At 29.6% G+C, this 19,343-nt stretch overlaps 1 protein-coding gene across 4 annotated transcripts in view; it reads left to right on the forward strand.

The window, feature by feature from the left end:
- Positions 1–18,936, forward strand: part of LOC129965919 (matrix metalloproteinase-21-like) — a 150,260-nt gene extending 131,324 nt beyond the window's left edge. For all 4 annotated transcript variants that reach the window (XM_056080202.1, XM_056080201.1, XM_056080205.1 and 1 more), the window contains exons 6-9: positions 6,226–6,519; positions 9,894–10,136; positions 10,984–11,162; positions 16,203–18,936. In XM_056080202.1, the coding sequence (XP_055936177.1) occupies positions 6,226–6,519; positions 9,894–10,136; positions 10,984–11,162; positions 16,203–16,487 (1,001 nt within the window). In that variant the 3' untranslated portion in view covers positions 16,488–18,936. The remainder of the gene's footprint in view (positions 1–6,225; positions 6,520–9,893; positions 10,137–10,983; positions 11,163–16,202) is intronic.
- The last annotated feature ends 407 nt before the right edge of the window (positions 18,937–19,343 follow it).

Consider the following 19,343-nt stretch of genomic DNA (forward strand, 5'->3'; position numbering starts at 1 on the left):
GTACATCTTTACATTATCCATACTGCCAAGCAGTATTGATGTTAAACTTATTTTCAAATTAGATAATGAAAAATATATATAAGCATTCACTCGGAGATTTTAATTTTCATTCCTCTCCTTTTTCTCCCAAATGAAATATTTTGTTTTGAAATAAACAATATGCTCCAACCCGAGACTGATATTCGAAGAATCTATATGTCTTTATCGACGTACATCTTTACATTATCCATACTGCCAAGCAGTATTGATGTTAAACTTATTTTCAAATTAGATAATGAAAAATATATATAAGCATTCACTCGGAGATTTTAATTTTCATTCCTCTCCTTTTTCTCCCAAATGAAATATTTTGTTTTGAAATAAACAATATGCTCCAACCCGAGACTGATATTCGAAGAATCTATATGTCTTTATCGATGTACATCTTTACATTATCCATACTGCCAAGCAGTATTGATGTTAAACTTATTTTCAAATTAGATAATGAAAAATATATATAAGCATTCACTCGGAGATTTTAATTTTCATTCCTCTCCTTTTTCTCCCAAATGAAATATTTTGTTTTGAAATAAACAATATGCTCCAACCCGAGACTGATATTCGAAGAATCTATATGTCTTTATCGACGTACATCTTTACATTATCCATACTGCCAAGCAGTATTGATGTTAAACTTATTTTCAAATTAGATAATGAAAAATATATATAAGCATTCACTCGGAGATTTTAATTTTCATTCCTCTCCTTTTTCTCCCAAATGAAATATTTTGTTTTGAAATAAACAATATGCTCCAACCCGAGACTGATATTCGAAGAATCTATATGTCTTTATCGATGTACATCTTTACATTATCCATACTGCCAAGCAGTATTGATGTTAAACTTATTTTCAAATTAGATAATGAAAAATATATATAAGCATTCACTCGGAGATTTTAATTTTCATTCCTCTCCTTTTTCTCCCAAATGAAATATTTTGTTTTGAAATAAACAATATGCTCCAACCCGAGACTGATATTCGTTTGTTTGTTTGTTTCTTATGGCACTTGCCACTGACAAGCCCGCCGAAGACAGCGATTTAAGCCTGAGGGGGACGTCTCTTATTTTTTATAGCAGCGCCAACTAGGGCCAAGAGTACGACTTTGCTACTCACGCATCACTCATTCGCTTGCACAACCCCTTTTTACAGGACGGCACATTCACACATCTCACAGATAGAACAATAGAAGAACAACCATGCCCAAACCGGGACTCGAACCCGGGACGCCCAGATCACGGGGAAGACACGCTACCCCTATGCCAGGACGCCGGCCTGATGTTCGAAGAATCTATATGTCTTTATCGACGCACATCTTTACAGTCTCCATACTGCCAAGCAGTATTGATGTGAAACTTAATTTCAAATTAGATAATGAAAAATATATATAAGCATTCACTCGGTGATTTTAATTTTCACTCCTCCCCTTTTTCCCCCAAATGAAATATTTGGCTTTGAAATAAACAATATGCTCCAACCTGATATTCGAAGAATATATATATCTTCGCCGACGCACATCTTTACCAATTCTCCATATTGCTACACAGTATTGGTGTATACCTCCAAATTGCTAAGCTTATTGTCAAATTAGATAAAATATCTAAGTCTTCACTAAGTAATTTTCTTGCAGATCTTGTTTTCTGTTAACAATTTTAGTCTGAAGTGTTTGATACCTCTCTCTTTGTCATCTAAATGAGCTTATGAAATGCCTATTTATTTCTAATGAATCATGATGCTTAGCTTTCAAGTGTGGAATTTGAAGTCAAGTCAGCCTTTGAAGTCAATTATATTCTTTAGGAGAAGTTCCTTTGACAAAAATTCACTTGCTAAATAGCAAATTCTTAGAAATTAAGAATTTTTGTAGGCAAAACATGCTTACTGATTATTTTTCGAATTATAATTTCACATAATAAGCTTTGACAGCCCCTGATGGAGATGTAACTAAACTAATTCAACCTTCACCTTTATCGCCATTTGTAAATAGAAAAAGTTAAAAGTCATTGTTGAAAAGTTTTATTACAATTTTCCAAATAATTATTTTAAACTTAATTTGTATTTAATTGGCATTGATAAATGTATTTCCTTATTTGGTTTTACACATCATTATTTAATTTAATTAGTTTCGTGTTCTAGAGATGGAATTTTATAATTAACTTTACATTCATTTGCCCCCCCTCCCCGAGGGACACCTGAGGCATGAGTATGAGAAGCTTCTGGCATAGTGGTTTGTTCTCGCTACCAGAATGGGTGCAGAAATGGTGGTGGGCTGCTACCTCCTACCGATGACAGGATGTGCTTCCCATGGTAAGGGTTATATTGTGACCCTTAGGACTCAACCTTAGTTCCCGCCAATGCTCTCACGGTGTTCTTGTCATTCAGATTTAATCCGAATGCCTGTAACTAAGCGGAGCGGAGTGACCTTATATGGTTAAAATCATTTGTTGATATGTTTGTATTTTTATATACTATATAAAAAATTAAGCCCACACTTCAAATCTGTTATATTTTTCATAACAATATACATTATATTTTAATATTTTTCAGAATTTAATTAATTTTGGTCAAATTAATTTATCAATTAATCTGACCAAATTTTGATTCTGTACATGGACACCACATATCTGGATATGCTTTTGATATTTTCCAAATATTTACAGTTTTTGAACTAAAAATAAAGATGGGTTATCATTAAAATAAGAAGAATTATTTCAACTTTTAATCAATACTTAAAAACTATGTTTATTAAATTTAATCAGAGTACTTTTAGATACGTTTCTGATCTGAATGAATCCCGAGTAATTTCAGTTTCATGTTTAGTGACCCCTATTTTATGGAAAACGTTCTTGGTATATTTATTCATTTCATTTGTTCTCCCGCCCAGGCCTCCCCTTTCTGCATTCTTATAGTTTAAGCACTTTTAAATTTAATGATAACAGTTTAAGCACTTTTAAATATAATGATAATATTTTAAGAACTTTTAAATATAATGATACCATTTTAAGCACTTTTAAATATAATGATAATATTTTAAGAACTTTTAAATATAATGATACCATTTTAAGCACTTTTAAATATAATGATAATATTTTAAGAACTTTTAAATATAATGATACCATTTTAAGCACTTTTTTAAAAATTCCTCAAGATATCCAGCACACATCTAAAGTATGTGAATAATTAATAAACGATTTTAGGCTCTATTTGCATCAAAATATTAGCGATAAATTTTTTGAAAAAAAAAAAAAAATAAACACCCTTGACTGTCAAATTCCCGAAACGAACTCCCACACCGACTTCTTAATGGGCAGAAAAGTCGAGCAAGCCGGCGACCGCGCGTCGATAAGTGTAAATATTTTCGTCTTGAGTGTGTGTTCTGCGTAGAAGAATGGGCGAATCAATCTTCCGCAAACTGCATGAGAGAGCTTCACAAGTGCCTGACAGTTTTGGGTTACTTTCGGCAAACCTCTACCAGCCGGCGCTTCCTTTGTTGGACCCTTGTCTTTCTCTCTGCCACGCGAACTAGGAATAAACACGTTCGAGTAACCGCCGATAAGGGAAGGTAAACAACGACTGTTTTTGGATGGCTTTTCACAGGAAGATGTCACAAAGGTTGATTGTCTGCTCGTTTTTCCATATTTCATGAAGAATAAATAGAAGATGAATAATTCCGTAATTATTCATAAGCTTGTAGAAGTCAGAAGTAACCAGTTTCCTTCATGAGCTTTCTAAAAGTAATCTATTGTGGTTGGATAAGCGGCACCCAAGGCATAATAAAATTTTGCCGCCCTTACTCAATGATATTGCCTTAAATGTAACGTCTTCCGAAACTTTATAATATTTTCTCACTCCTATTTAGTTTTAAAAAGCGATATAAAATGTGATGGCTTGGTTATAATTTGATCTTTCCACTCTTACTCATCATCAACGACTTAATTATAACGACATTTGAAGCTTTATATTATTTTTTTCACCCCTTTTATTATATTTAGTTTTAAAAAGCAATATAAAGGCATGTATGTTTTATTTTTATGTAGAGGAGTCAAATAATGGGCGGGGTATAATTTGATTTTTTCACTCTTTTTCGGTATTAATGACTTAAGTGGAATGACGTTTGGGGCTTTATATTATGCCCCTTCAGTATATTTAACCTTAAAAAGACGTATAAATGTGCTGATATTTCGTTCCCATGGTGATCATCCGTCCAAGATATTTCTATAATGCTTTTGCCAAAAACATCTTTAACTTTTCTTGCACTCCAATCGCTGTGTCATTAGCAAGATAAATACGGATTTTGAAACAAATTTTGGTACGGCTAAATATTAAAACAGTAGATTTTGTTGCAAAAAACGGAGTTTAAGGAACTTTTTATTGCCGTTTTTATTGCCTTTTAAGTATGTGTCAATTACCTTGGTGTTATGGTCATCAAAGTCATGGGCTCTATGCCATGAAACATGCATATATAAAAGGGCTTGGTTCTCGTTAAATCCATCCGGAATTGAATTCCTTTCAGCTGAAACGGTGCAAAAATTTGGAGAGGAAAATGCAAATGCTGAACATCATTCAATCCTTTCCAAAGTAATGCTTGTGTAACTTCGAAATAGGATGTTAAGCTGAGAATTTAATTTGATTTCTGATTTGATTAAATATTTGACATAGTTACTGTTATTTCAATTCTGGTTAGAGGTGTAAAGGGTATCTGAGAGAATTAATCGTGTGCCAGTAATTTTTTTTCTTTTGGATAATTTGTTACCTTGATTCAATATAAAAGTCGTGAATACTACTACAAGTCCCATGAATTATATGAGAAAGAAATAATGGGATTAAGCTGTTGGAATTACAAGAAACCATAAGTAAACATTTTAACAGTAACAAAACATTTTATACATTAAAGAAATTCTGAAGGAATAAAAATATTCAATGAAATGAAAAGACGAAATGCTTTGAAAAAATCAACAGAAGACCACTCGGAAATTAAAAAGGTAAAATCAGATTCCGTTAAGATCATCATCTAGTTATAAGTAGGTGGCTTTGTCTTTGGAAGGTGTTTCTCTTTTTGGTCCAAACATTGATATTACATTCTCCCTTTGTTTGAATTTTTCTTTCTTTTCTTCCCATTCGGAACTTTCTTTTTATCTCTTTTTGATCTTCTTCCTTTTGGTGCGATTTTCTGTCTTCAGTGGCAATGCTACATTCTCGTTTTAGAGGCAGGTTTCCTCTTTCCCTGCTTTTTGATCGCAACCAAGGATACGTTTTCTCTTTGGGAACATGTTTTCCATTCCTTTTCCTTGGAGGCAAGTTTTCTCCCTTTGGACCCTTTTTTCCCTTCCTTTTTTTTTCTTTTTTTTTTTTTTCTTTTTCCTCCTTTTTTATCTTTGTGCAAAATTTCAAATTTATTCATATCAAATTCTTAATGAATCAAAAAGATTTCATACCTAAAACGAACATCAAATCATTAAATTAACAAAGTCTTCCTATATATAATCAGGAAATCAATCGAATTAATCACAAAAATTTATCAAAATCAATACTCATACTTTTTTGCGATGAGAAAAAAACATGACTGTGTGTATGCGCAGCATTTTATTCAGTTTCTTATTTTGTTTCATTTTGCAAAATAATTAAAATCGAAAAATTGATACATTTCTAAAGATAAATTTGAAGAGAATTTTTTTGTTGTTGTTCCTTATTTTGTTAAAATAAAAAAAGCGTAAAAATGATTTTTCTTTAAATTTTTGCGTGATGTATTCACATTTTACTCTTTGATAATAAATTTATAATGTTTTTTTTTGTCTGATAACTGAAATCCAGATTATATTTTACAGATGATTTTACCCTCTTATATTAATGAAAAATCTTTTTGAAATATGTACTACAAATTATGCATACATTCCAGACAATAAAATTTCCGATGATAAAATACATTTAAACACCTAATGAAAATTACATTATATTTTGCATTCTTTATTGCTACGATTTCAGAATTATGATATAAACCTTTTTGTATAAAACTGCGCAAAAAAGTTGTTCACAACAATGAACTACAAATTTAACAATCTTTAAGTAATACCGATTCATTTATAAGATAGAACATAAATTGTAAAGATAAATATTTAGTCCTCGTTAAGTAAAATGCGGTTATTTAGCACGCTGCTTAAAATAACTTCGTTTTTTTGTTTTGTTTTGTTCAGGTGAACATCTGAACTGCCCCAATCACTTTGATGGTTTCGGTGGTCAACTTTCCCACGCCATTAAGATGTCTGCAAATGCGGAGATTCATGTGGACGACGACGAGTACTTGACAGTTGGTTCCGACCAGGGCACTAATCTCATCAAGGTGGCAGTCCACGAAGTGGGACACGCCCTGGGGCTCTTCCATACCTCGAGAAATTATTCCATTATGTACGCTATTTACTCCCAGGTTATACCGAACAATAATTTCGAACTGGGATGGGAAGATAGGAAATTAGTGCAGCATGTCTACGGTAAGTAATAATTCAGAATATTAGAATTGACAGATACATTTGCTTATATTTCATATTATATATTAATTTATAAGCGTTGAATTTATATAAGACAAAAAATAATCATTTATTAAAAAGGCTTTAAAATTTAATTTTATGCATAGACACAAGTAAGAGTAATCTACTTAAATAATACATTAGAACAAAAATTTGCGGATTAAAGATTTCTAAAGATTTCAAAGACCTTATTGAATTCATTTGAAATTAGGATTATCTTTAATCAAATATTATTGTTTCAAATTAAAATGCTACTTTCAAAATAAAAAGAATAATTTATGGCATTATGTATGCCATAAAGAGATTCATTTTGTCATGACAATGAAAAATAATAAATCATAATGCCATAAATTATATATTAATTTAGAAGGCATACATAGAATATTATTGAAAGTTTTCACAATTTTTGCTCTACAAGCTGAAAGAAAAGATGTATAATAACAAATCGTGAAGCGCTCTTTCGTTTGTGATTTAGTTTGAAAATAACTATAAGATTTAGAGATATCCAATTTGGCATAATAATAATTAGATCGGCCAATTTTTTTAGAAATTTCGAAATTGATTGTTGGATAGCTATACATACATAGCCATACATACAAAATTTCAAAAAATTGTCAAGTGCCATCTATTGATTGAATCATCAATCATAATTAAATATTTCTATTAACTAGTAGAAGATGATTCTACTGACTCATTATCACTTATTTTCAGAATTTGTCTGTTTTAAAGTTTTAATTTCTGGATGTTATCGTCAATTTATCCTCCCACTTATTATTTTTTTATTGTTTCTTAAAGTTATACAATTCTGGAAACAAATAAATTAAGTTTTCCTAATGGTAATTATCATAAATGTGTGGTCACAATACAACAGTCATTGAATTCAATTTATTTATTCCACTATTTCAGAAAATGAATACATACATCAATAATTACATACATCATAATGAAAATACATCAATCAATTTTTAGGAATGAACAAAATAGTTGATTATTGTGTTGTCCATCTGACATTTCTTTTATAAAAATCTCTTATCAGGGAAATAAGGGATTTTTGAATTATGAATCCCCAAGCTCCAGTGAGTTCTGTCGTCTATTCGTCTGTCAAAGAGTATACTTACTTGTTTTCCTCAGTAAAGAAGAGAGGTAGAAGGCGAGAGTTAATGAGATGGTCCCACATAAATTTCTTTTTGGGATTTTGGTGAAACTTAAGACTGGAATTGTCCGATGAACCTAATTATCAGAAAATACATAATTTCATCATAATTTTAAAGTTTGATGAAAATAAAAATAAGCACCATGGCAATAAATACCGATAATATACTAACAAACGTTTCCATTGTGCATTATATAGAATGGGGAATTCTTAAGTGATTAGACGCCACCAACAGCGCAGGCGAACAAGCTGACAAAACTATTTGGGCACTTTATAAGATGTGTATAGTATACTTGATACTTATTGATAATTAGTGATACTTAGTGATAATTAATGTAGTAATCGTTTAATTTCACAGATTACATTAACCCCTTACTTGCCGAGGATAACTTGCGAGATTCGGTCCCCAGTGCCACGTATATATACGTATATAGTTGCGAGACGTATATATACGCCAGGGGCAGTTAACACATAGACTTAGGGAGATGTATATATACACCCGCGGCAGACAAGAGGTTAAAAGAGATTATTACAAAAAACATTCGTTAGAATACCTCACCGAGAATATTATAATAATTTCTATTATTATTATATATTGCTGCCGGCGTCCTTGCATAGGGGTAGCGCATCTTCCCCGTGATCTAGGCGTCCCGGGTTCGAATCCCGGTTCGGGCATGGCTGTTCTTCATCTATGTTCTATCTGTGAGGTGTGTGAATGTTCTCTCCTGTAAAAAGGTGTTGTGCAAGCGAATGTTTGAGTTTCATCTTCATATGAGCTGGAAGTCAGACTTCTGCCCTCGGGTGCTCAGGGGTTTTTACCATCAAAAGCTACTGCACCCCCTTTCCGTGGTAACGCGGGAACGACATCATCATCATCATTATGTATTACTTTTGGGGTTTTTCGGTCTCTCGTATAATTTGTATACGAAGAGAAAGTATTGTAATCATTATAAAAATCCGAACTCGAAATTTTGATGAATTTTAACGTTTCAGACTTCTGTGGGTCTCAAAAGCACATATATGAAATGTTGCCTGCCTGTGAACATGATAACTCCAACACTCTTTGGGCTGGATGATTGAAATTTTGCATTTGGATTTTACACTAAATTTATAAATTTCTATCAAATTTTGAAGGAACTCCATCTAGAAGTAGTTCATCCTGTCGACTGCCTGTATTTTCAAGTGAACTCTATAACTGAAAAGCAAAAAAGACATAGATGGATAAAAATTGGAATACATATTAAGTATCTAAAATATTGATGTGTATCAGATTTGGTTCTAAATCCATCAAGTGGTTAATCCTCTGTCGGACTGTACTTTTGCAGGCAGATAATTCATGATATATCAAAAAATTAACAAATTAAGTAAATTAAATGTCGTTCTCAGTTTTTTTAGTATTTAAAATGTGGATCTTTATTAAATGATGAACCACATCTCTCAAAAGATTAATCATCTGTCTGTCGGTACTTTCATATGAATGCAAATACAATGACTCAAAAATGGAATGATTTAAATAAACGAAATTTAATATGTTATTCTGTGACAAATTTTGGTTTCGGTCGTTCAGATAAGCGGGTGTCCCAAATACTTATTCAATTTCCTGCTAATTGTATATATTACGTATCCCAACCGTTAATCGCAAATAAAAAGAGACCATCAAAGATCGTTTTCTTGTAGGCTTTTTTCATAACAATTGTTTGTCAATGGCAAGCGATTTATAATACGCACAAACATGTTTTCTTTTCTATGTTACAAAACACATTACTCAATGTGTAAAACTCTGGAAAAAAAAATCTAAGCACTCGTGGTCTTCAAGACCTTGTCGAAAGTTCATAGTTTTGGATGGGTTTAGGAGAGGGGAAAGGCACATTTATTAAGGAGTATGCGAGAGAGTTCCGAGGAGACTATTCGCACTGGTTTTATATTAAATGCTGCAAAATGAGCATTCAGAATATTCTTATTCACATCAATAAAAAAAGATGCTATTCCGCGTAATCATTAATGACTTACTTCTTTTTTCAGTAAGAAAAAGAAAAACGTAATATTTTTATTCTGAAATAAAAACTGTGCATATTTGTTGAAGAAAATTTCTGTACATGTACTGAAGACTTGCTTGAGATTTTCCATTTCTAAATGTTGGTTCAGTGAAATTTCATTCTAATGTATTATATACTCATTTTTAAAGGTATCTGCAAAGTTCATTTCAACACTGTGTTTGATTGGGTGAGACGTAGACCAGACGGACAGCTGATCTACAATACGTACTTCTTCCGCGATAATCGATACTGGATGTACGAAAATCGATACAATCGCACTCGATATGGCGACCCGTTAAGTATTATGCCTGAATGGAAGGGTATTCCAGACAATATTGATGGTTATGCCCATGTGTGGACTTATACGGAAGATTCAGCTTACTTTTTCAAAGGTAAATTTTTTTAATAGATTCGTGTATTGTAAATGGATAGAAATGAAGAATTTTGAATCTATCATAAAACTAAATAACATTTAGTTTGATAATAATAGTTTTAAAAAGAATAAAGATACATTTAAAAAAATATGATTATTTCTAGGATTGCGATGTAATAAGGTATTAAAATACACCAAGATATCTTTCTTCTTAAAATTTTCAAATTCTTTAAAAATTGTTCCAAGGAAAGTGATATTTTTTTAATGTTAATCTATGGTTTTTTTGTTTTTTTTTGTAATTGACTTTTAGATACCTATCATGAATTTGTTCATCCGCCTACGAATATTTATGCATTAATATAATCTTATTCTACTGCCTGTACTACATTCCAAACTGTAACTGTCAGTCTCCTGGAACAAGCTAGATTTTTCAGTCATTATTTTGGGTCGGCCGAAGAACCACTTAAAAGATACCGCAATTGAAAGCGAAAGTGGAATCGTTTACTTGGTTTCTCTACTTTTTTCTTTCTTTTTTTCTCTAAATGACAAATATTGCAAAAATAGTGTAGGCTTTTAAAATAAGATTTTTTTTAATAATTAAAATTAAGAAAGAATAAGAATAATTTTTAAAATAAGATAAATATTATCCAGATTTTTATAAGCATATTCTTTGAATGATTTTAAAAACTAATTTTATTTTATTTGCTTGTAAGAGTTTTTGAAATGAAACTGCAAGACTGAACAATCTTATAAAATTGAAATATGATATTTTTTAATACGGTACTGATTAATCGTAATCCATGAATATTTTCTTCACTACTTTTGATCAAAACTAATAATAATGATTAATAAAATACTTTTTTTAGGACACCGATTCTGGTTGTACAACAGCGCAGAAGACAGAGTGGCCAGCGGATACCCTAAAAACATATCCTCCGAATTCAGGGCCATCCCTGGTAGCGATTTCCCTAATATTCCTGGACACTTGGATAGCATTTTCTTCGACAAGCGTGACGGGAATCTCTACTTTTTCAAAGGAAACCTGGTAATTCAAGTTGATAATGCCAATCGTAATATTGCCTTATTCATACATAAAAAAAAGGACTCCGTGGTTAAGATTGTTAAAATGATTTGTTTAAAAAATGGCATAAATTTAAAAAAATCTTTATGATTCATTCAAAATATATTATATTCCATTAATAATACTTATATCCTTGAGGTTGTCCTGGCCTAGGGGTAGCCTGGCCTAGGAGTAGGTTCGAGTCCTGGTTCGGGCATTGGTTGTTCCTGTTCTCTCTGTGAGGTGTGTGAAAGAGTCCCCATGTAAAAAGGAGTTGTTCAAGCAAGTGTGTGAGTGTCAGTTTCATATGAGCTAGAAGTCAGACTTCTGCTCTCGGTTGCTCAGGGGTCTTTACCCTCTGAAGCTACTGCATCCCCTTTCCGTGGTAACGTGGACACAGCATCATCACTTATATTCTTACTTGTCTCACATATATATATATCAATGAGATGAAGTCGTATTTTCATAAAATGAATAATTATCGGCGAAATATTTATATAATGAAATGAAATAAGATCGTTAATTGATAAGTAGTTAATGTTTAATAGACATACAAGTACTAACAAACTCACAGTCACACATTATATGGAATTATTTCTCCTATCCCTAAATATGGAATTATTTCTCCTATCCCTAAATATGGAATTATTTCTCCTATCCCTACTTGAATTACTGTAGAGAAAACATTGCTGATAAAAGCAGGTATTAAAAACCATGCTCTTCAATATGAGCATTATTCTATTAATAACTTATTAGAGGTGTTTCTTATCATCGGTGATAGGGGCTGTAAACCTATCACCATGAAACTTGAAGGAAGCTCAGATTTTCTTACTTATATATTGAAATACACATGTACATTTCACCCACACACACAAATGTCGCACTTTTATAAAATTAATTATATCTGCTCTTATTAATTATTATTAGTTATTAGAATATTCTTTTGCAATGGATTGTTGATGGTATTTTGCATTAAAAATGCATAAACGTAAGTACAGTTTGCGTTTGAAATAGTACTATTTCCTGATTACATAGTTGCATCCCATTTTAAAGGCAATTAGAGTCGAAATGTTTTCTTAATACAAATAAAAATCATTTTGGCTATATATGTGGCCATATATGCATGTATATTTACTATTATTATTATTACATACTCTATCACTATTTTTTTTTAACTTTCTGTTCTGTTAATACATATATGTTGACAAAGTTTTTTTTTATTTGTTTTGAAGTAGTGATTCAATGATGACTAAACGAAACCTAATAGCAGCCCTCAAATTCATTATTATAATTCATTAATCCATTAATCCCAAGGTACTCGTGGCTTCAACCAAGGTCCACAGTTTTAATGCGAGGGGAGGGGGAATAGTAGAGAACACATTTATTAAATTATTTGCGAGAAAGTTTTAGGGAGACCACTCTCGCTGGTTTAAAATAAAGGATTATTGTATTTGACTCAAAGAATTCGTTATCTAAAAAATATTTTTATTTTAAAATAGTTTTTTTTATCAGATAATTTCAGGAATCTTAGTGATTCAAGCCACATGCTGTAGAAATCCATAATCTGCTAATTAGTGCATGATAACTTCTCCAAACACCTTGTCCAAAAGTGACAAATTCTCTAAATTAGTGCGGGTTTCAAAACGGAAAAAGAAAGATGATTAGGGTTTTAATAAATTACAAGATTTACTCTGACCAAATGACTAAGAAATACAAAGTTACTATAATAAATAATACTTTGCATCTTTTTTTTTTCTTCTTTTTTTTACGATTTGTAATCGTTTCTTTTTAAATGGGTTTTGTTACGAAATCGTATCACGTAACGCAAAATAGTGAACTCGCGGCATGTTGCTTTTCGGCAAAATGACCTGAAATTATTACTAGACTAAAGTTTTAATTTATGGCTTTTGTATTTCGTGATGCTAATGTTAATATTTTGAACAAAAATGAAGAGAGGAATCATAACATTTCCTGTACATTCATGTTCTGTTTAAAATCTGAACTTTCAAGGAAAATAATTTCAAATTAATGAATTAAAATATCATTTAAGACGAATTGCATTAATTAAAAAGGAAATTTAATTAATAAATGAAAAAGTGAACTAAAATCAGAATTAAATACAAAAATGTAATTTTTATAGAAAGAAAATAAATCTTTGTTAGTGCTGTTTTTTTGTTTACTTCTTGATCAAACTTGAAATATATTATGTATATTATGAATAAATGTATTATGAATTCTTGAAATCAATTGTTTTTTTCTAAAATTTATAACAAATAGCTCAAGATTTAATCAAATGAATTGATTAGTTGATAATTGGGATTGAAACTATTGAATTAAGATATTGTTGTGGAACATACATTAGTTTACTAAATTTCAAAATTCTAGCTTATATGGAAGAGAGTGAAAAAAATTAATTAAACGATTCCGTTTTTATTACAATAAAGTAAGTCAAGTTACGAAAAACTTCTGTAAAATATTAAAACTCGGGCCATTTTTAATCGTCATTTTTATATGACGATTATTATATAATTTTTTGATTTTTGCAATGATGTTAATTGTTGTTTGTCTATGTTGCTATAATAAATCTTCATTCCAAGCTATCTCTCCTAATAATAAAAATGAATGTATATATATCTGTCTTTTGTGTATAGTTGTGGTCTCAGGTTAGATCATTTGACCTATAATGTTTATATCAGAGGTGGGAATGTGTATATCGGAGTGACTTTTTTAAGATTTTTAATTAATTAAAAATTGAGTTTGGTTTCACTTTTTCCTCGATAACTTCTGAAAATATTACTGCAGAAAAATAAATTTTACACAGTTTCAAATTATATAAAAAAAAATATATCGTTTTAATGATACCAATTTAACAATCGTAAAAGTGTTTTCATAAACTTTTGCATTAAATTTCTTTAAAAATTTATTTTGCCAAATTTTTAACACTAGCTTATATTATTGGCCTAATATTTCAAGAATTTTTATCGTTTCGTCAAATATTTCTTTTGACTTTTTTCCATTGTTGAAAACAAAGGAAGAAGGATTCAATTTAATATATATGTGTGTAGTTTTCACGACAAATAAAAAAAATGAAATTTCAATAACAGGAAATTTAGAAGATAGATGAATCTCACCTTTACATTTTAATACACTATTGGTTTTCCCTAAAATTTTCATGTAAGTAATGAATAAAACATATATAAGACAGTTAAAATTAGACAGTTTCAAAACGTAACAGTTTGATGGAATCATGGATATAAAGTTAATCTAAACGATTTAACTCAAAATAAATATAACCCTAGAAAACCATCTGATAACAAAAGCAACTAGCAAAGAAATGACAGAGATGCAATTTCTACAATGAAAAGAAATAACAAAATCAAATATTATTTCCATTTTGTGTAAGTAGCATTAGTATTGAAAAATTCAGCATTTAACGTAATTTCCTACTGGATAAAAAAAATGTCCGAAACCTTATGATTTTAATGTCATAAAAAATATGACGAAAGAATAAACATTCTTAAGATATTTTTGTTGAAACAGAAAAGATATGCAATAGTGTGATGTTATAATGAGAAATAATTTTTGAATAACTATAAAATATAATTTTTAAAATGCCATTTTGCTTGATTTGGCACCTTTTAGTGAATAAATAGAATGTTATGCCTGTTGTGCAATCATAAGAATCCAGCCTTGATGTTAGAATCCGAAGTAGATTGAACGACAAAGTTGCCATAAATAGTAATATTTCGGACTTTATAATTGACAGGGGAAAAAAAAACCTCATTACGAGCTTTTCATGCGCTACCCCTCTTACAGAGGTAAGGATCACTATTGGCGATGGACACGGAAAGAAATAACAATACTACTGTATTATCAGGTCATTTCTCATTCTCATATCTAAAATACCCACTAGTGGGACTAAGATGGATTAGATTGAAATCTAACTCATTTGAAATTTAAATAAATTAGATTTCAAGGTCTTACTAGTAAGTTTCCTAGAATTATTTGCATATTCAGTATTGGATACAGGAATGATGTTTTGTTTGCATGAATATTTTATTGAAACATATACATACAGTATATCAAGTAATTTTTTTAAATTCTGAAATACTTTGCCATAGGTTAGTCTCGTCAAAATCAGCATGTATTTCATGTTCATGTTCTGAAAATTGATTTATTTACTTATCATTTTATGCGCAATTCGAATGTTTTTATCAGCAAGATTTTCGACAAATTTTTATTTCCCTATCGGCATAAATGAGCCATTATTAGATGTATTTATAAATTCATGATGCTTTTATCATGATAAATATATTACTATGCAATTCATTTTCCTGTCATCGCAAAATGTAATAACACTTTAAAGAATTAAAGTTATTTTCAAAAGCTATTGCAAGTTATTAAGGCATTATAAAGTTATTAAGGGTCTATGTTCCTTTAATCTTTTTATATGCTATTATGATCCAGAATATTTCTTAAGGAATTTTTTTTTTTTAAATTTTGTGACAAGTACCACATTTTATTTGTAAGCAAATAAAACATCTAATATCTACATATTATAGAAATACATCTTCTTATAATACATGTTTTCTTATAAAATAAAGAATTACTTTTCATATAAATTAAAATGCGATTTTCTATACGATGTTTTTTCAACTTTACTTTTATATTTAAAAATTATTTTTTTTACTGTCAGCGAATTATATTTCCATCCACCATCTTTTAAAGGGAAAGACTAATAAGACTCTATTGACTAATTCTTTTTAAAATATAATTATTGCTTGAATATTAATCGCAAACTTGATTTACTTTAGACATTTATCTAATGACATCCGAAAATTGAGCAGTAAAAGCTGCAGATCTATAATTTATCTATAATTTTAAAATAAATTCTTAGCTGATTATTGTTAAATTTGTAATTAAATTTATGTATCAGATGAAAGTGCTTTATTGTAATTGAATTTGTCGACAACTTTTCTTTTAATTTGACTTACATGAAATTAAATGGTTTGTTTTCTTTTTAAGGTCTATGCGTATGATGTATCTCGAGGCAAAGAAGGTTGTTGTTTACCTGGATATCCTAAACACATCCACAAAGAGTTTCCCTCCGTAACCAAGGAATCGAGTCTGCCTTCTCACTTGGATGCTGTCTATTACTCTTACACTGATAGATCCATGTATTTTTTCAAGGGCATCCATTATTGGCACAATGTTGCTTTCAACCCACTCGATAGAAGACGGACAAACAAAGTAAAAGGACCTTGGCTCATAGCTTCCAAGTGGTACGATATCTGCGACGTGGAAGTTTAATGAACACCCGGTTTGTACAGGACACGAAAGACATAGTATTAATGAATAAATACTATTCTTAACAAAGTGACTAGCAAAATCCTTGAAATAATGGAATGATGCACAACTGTGATTAATAGGTGAAGTTAGTTATATATCTATCAAACTTCTAAAAATGAATATCATATTCATGTACTAAATTAGTAGTTTAAAATCATACCTAATCTTTGTAAAGATGAATTCGATATATATTTTTGGTTTTGAAAGAGAAACAGCGAATGTTACTTTAATTATCTGCCTGAAGTAATAAAAAAACTAATATTAAATTTAAACTATATTGTCCTTTTAAAATGCCATAATTGCATTTGACATACCTTTCGGAAAAAAGATATTAAGTCTTTCTCTGAAATGTTTAAATTCTACTTTGAAAACAAAGTATCGTGCTGCCATCTATGTAACAATACCTGAACTGCATCAAGATGGATTTAAACACAATAATAAAAATTCGAGTTTATAGCCTACAAAATTTTTTAAAAATTTCTGCATATTTATAAAATAAGTATGGGATAAATTTATTGTTTTATAAAACTCACATTAATAATTTTGAATCAATTTCAAAATAATAAACATTTGAAAAATTTCTGAGCATTCTGATTTCAATTTTGTTTGTGCTGCCATCTATGTACTGAGGTTATTATTATGAGTCAAATAATGTAATTTTGCTATTTTTATAATCAAACGAAAAATCAGGTAGGAGGTTTTAAAATAAATTTACATAAAAAATAACTCTTCTTAATTTTTAAAAACTGTTTCCATTTAAAACTAAAATAATTTTTATTCAGTATTTCTTTTTACTTTTTTAAGTAATAGTTTATTGTAATCAGCATTTAAAAAATATAAGAATTAGTTCCAATTTTATGTAAACATTGCAATTTAATCTCTTAACAATTTCAAATTTGTATCAAATTATTTTTTATTGATACTTCTGTAACAAATGGATATTTAATTAAGCTGTGCATCACTTCTAAGTTTATTATTTTATTAGTGTTATCTGTGACATAGCATTACACTTAGTATTGTGAACGAATTGTGTCAGCATTTATTAAAATGCATTTAACCTTTTGATATATGATACTGGAAAAATTCCGAGACATATTTTGGAATTCCACGAGATGGATTATTTTTTAGCATTTATTCCGAATTAAGTGGGTAATGATGCGTTTATTGCTGCCCATTTTATTTGTTTGAGGTCATTTTTTGTTCAAACTCTGTTTAAAAATTCTCAAATAAGAATTACTTGAAATTGAAAATACATTTTCATATTAATTTTTTTTCAGTGGGTTTCTTCCCAGCATATGAATATAATTATAGCTTGCAAAATGTTTTGGTTTCTACTTATTTTTTGAGCTTACATTTTATGATTCGGAACTCCATGAAATATTATAACCCAAGACTGTGATGTATTGGTGACTGAAGTGTATTGTGCCAATTTTAGATACGTATTTCTTTCTCATTATTTCTTTATTGTTATTGTAAATGAACGCAATCCATGTGTGGATGCAGATCTATGTGATGTTAATATCTTAGAACTAATATTTAATTAAGTATTTGTGTCATGTTGTGGATTGTTGAATACGTGTTTGAATTGACGAAACCTACCTGGTGGACTGAATTGTACATATTTCTTTGAAATTACTATCTACGTGTATGTATTTCAATGAATATAAAAGCTTGCCTCATACTAATAATTTGAATCATGTTTATGTATTTTTATTTCATATTTCTTTTTTGAAGTGTATTCTTTAAAAAATGTTTCATTACTTTGAATGCATATGAGATGTACTTATTTGACAAACTTAATGGTTTTCATTCATATATTAGTTTTAAAGTGTACTTTATGTTTTATAACATCTATGCATTTGCTTTTTTACGAATTACTAATGTATAAAATTTTATTGCAACGCTCTTAGAATTAACTTTATAATAGTAATTATTAACATTAGAAATAAATATTTTTGTTTGATTTACATTGTTTAAAAATTGAAAATAAGAAACTTATTTAAATAAAATGTTTTTTGAAATTTCTTTATTATTATTATTTTTTAATTAGTTTTGAATTAAATTTTGTTTTAATTTTTTTTATATAGATTTTATGTGATGAAATGTGAGTGTTAAATATGGAAATGAAGAGTTATCAAAGAGCATATGATCATTTAATTTTAACAAAACCTAGGAGCACTTTTTATACTTATATTACAATCTGCAGATTATATTCAGAATTAGTGCACTTAGAGATATACCATATGATGTTTTTGTAGCTTATATGTATTCTGTGTAGCATTGTGCATTGCAAGAAACCAAGTGTATCATATTTGGTTCTTAAATTTCTAAAAGAAAAGTAGTAATTTTTTGTTAACGAACAGCTCATTTTTAATCACTGTTTATTGTTGTTCTTTCAAAATGTAAATAAAGAAATTTCAAATAGCAATGACTCATTTTTTTTTCTGTTTTGTATGCTATGTCCTTTTAAAATTACGTTTCGTAGTTGCTCTTACCCGTTTAATAACATCTAATTAAATTTTAATATAAATAGTTGCCCCAAACTTTTGAAACTTCGTTATTTTAGGGAAGTGATTTAGAAAATCTATGTAAATAAATAAATATTTTTATAAACCCTTGCAATTATTGATTGCTTAATGTTTGTAGTACAGTATTAAATTTTGATTTGTATTTATTTCTATCATTAGAAATTGAAATGCAGAATTTCGTAGGTGAAAACAAGTATGAAAGTTGTAGTTGTCATTTATATATTGTACTATAAAATTAAAATTTACTCTCATGTTTTGAAAAAAAATTAATACTAAAAATATTGATTCA

The sequence above is a fragment of the Argiope bruennichi genome, chromosome 4 (assembly GCF_947563725.1).
Source record: "Argiope bruennichi chromosome 4, qqArgBrue1.1, whole genome shotgun sequence".
Lineage (NCBI taxonomy): Eukaryota > Metazoa > Arthropoda > Arachnida > Araneae > Araneidae > Argiope > Argiope bruennichi.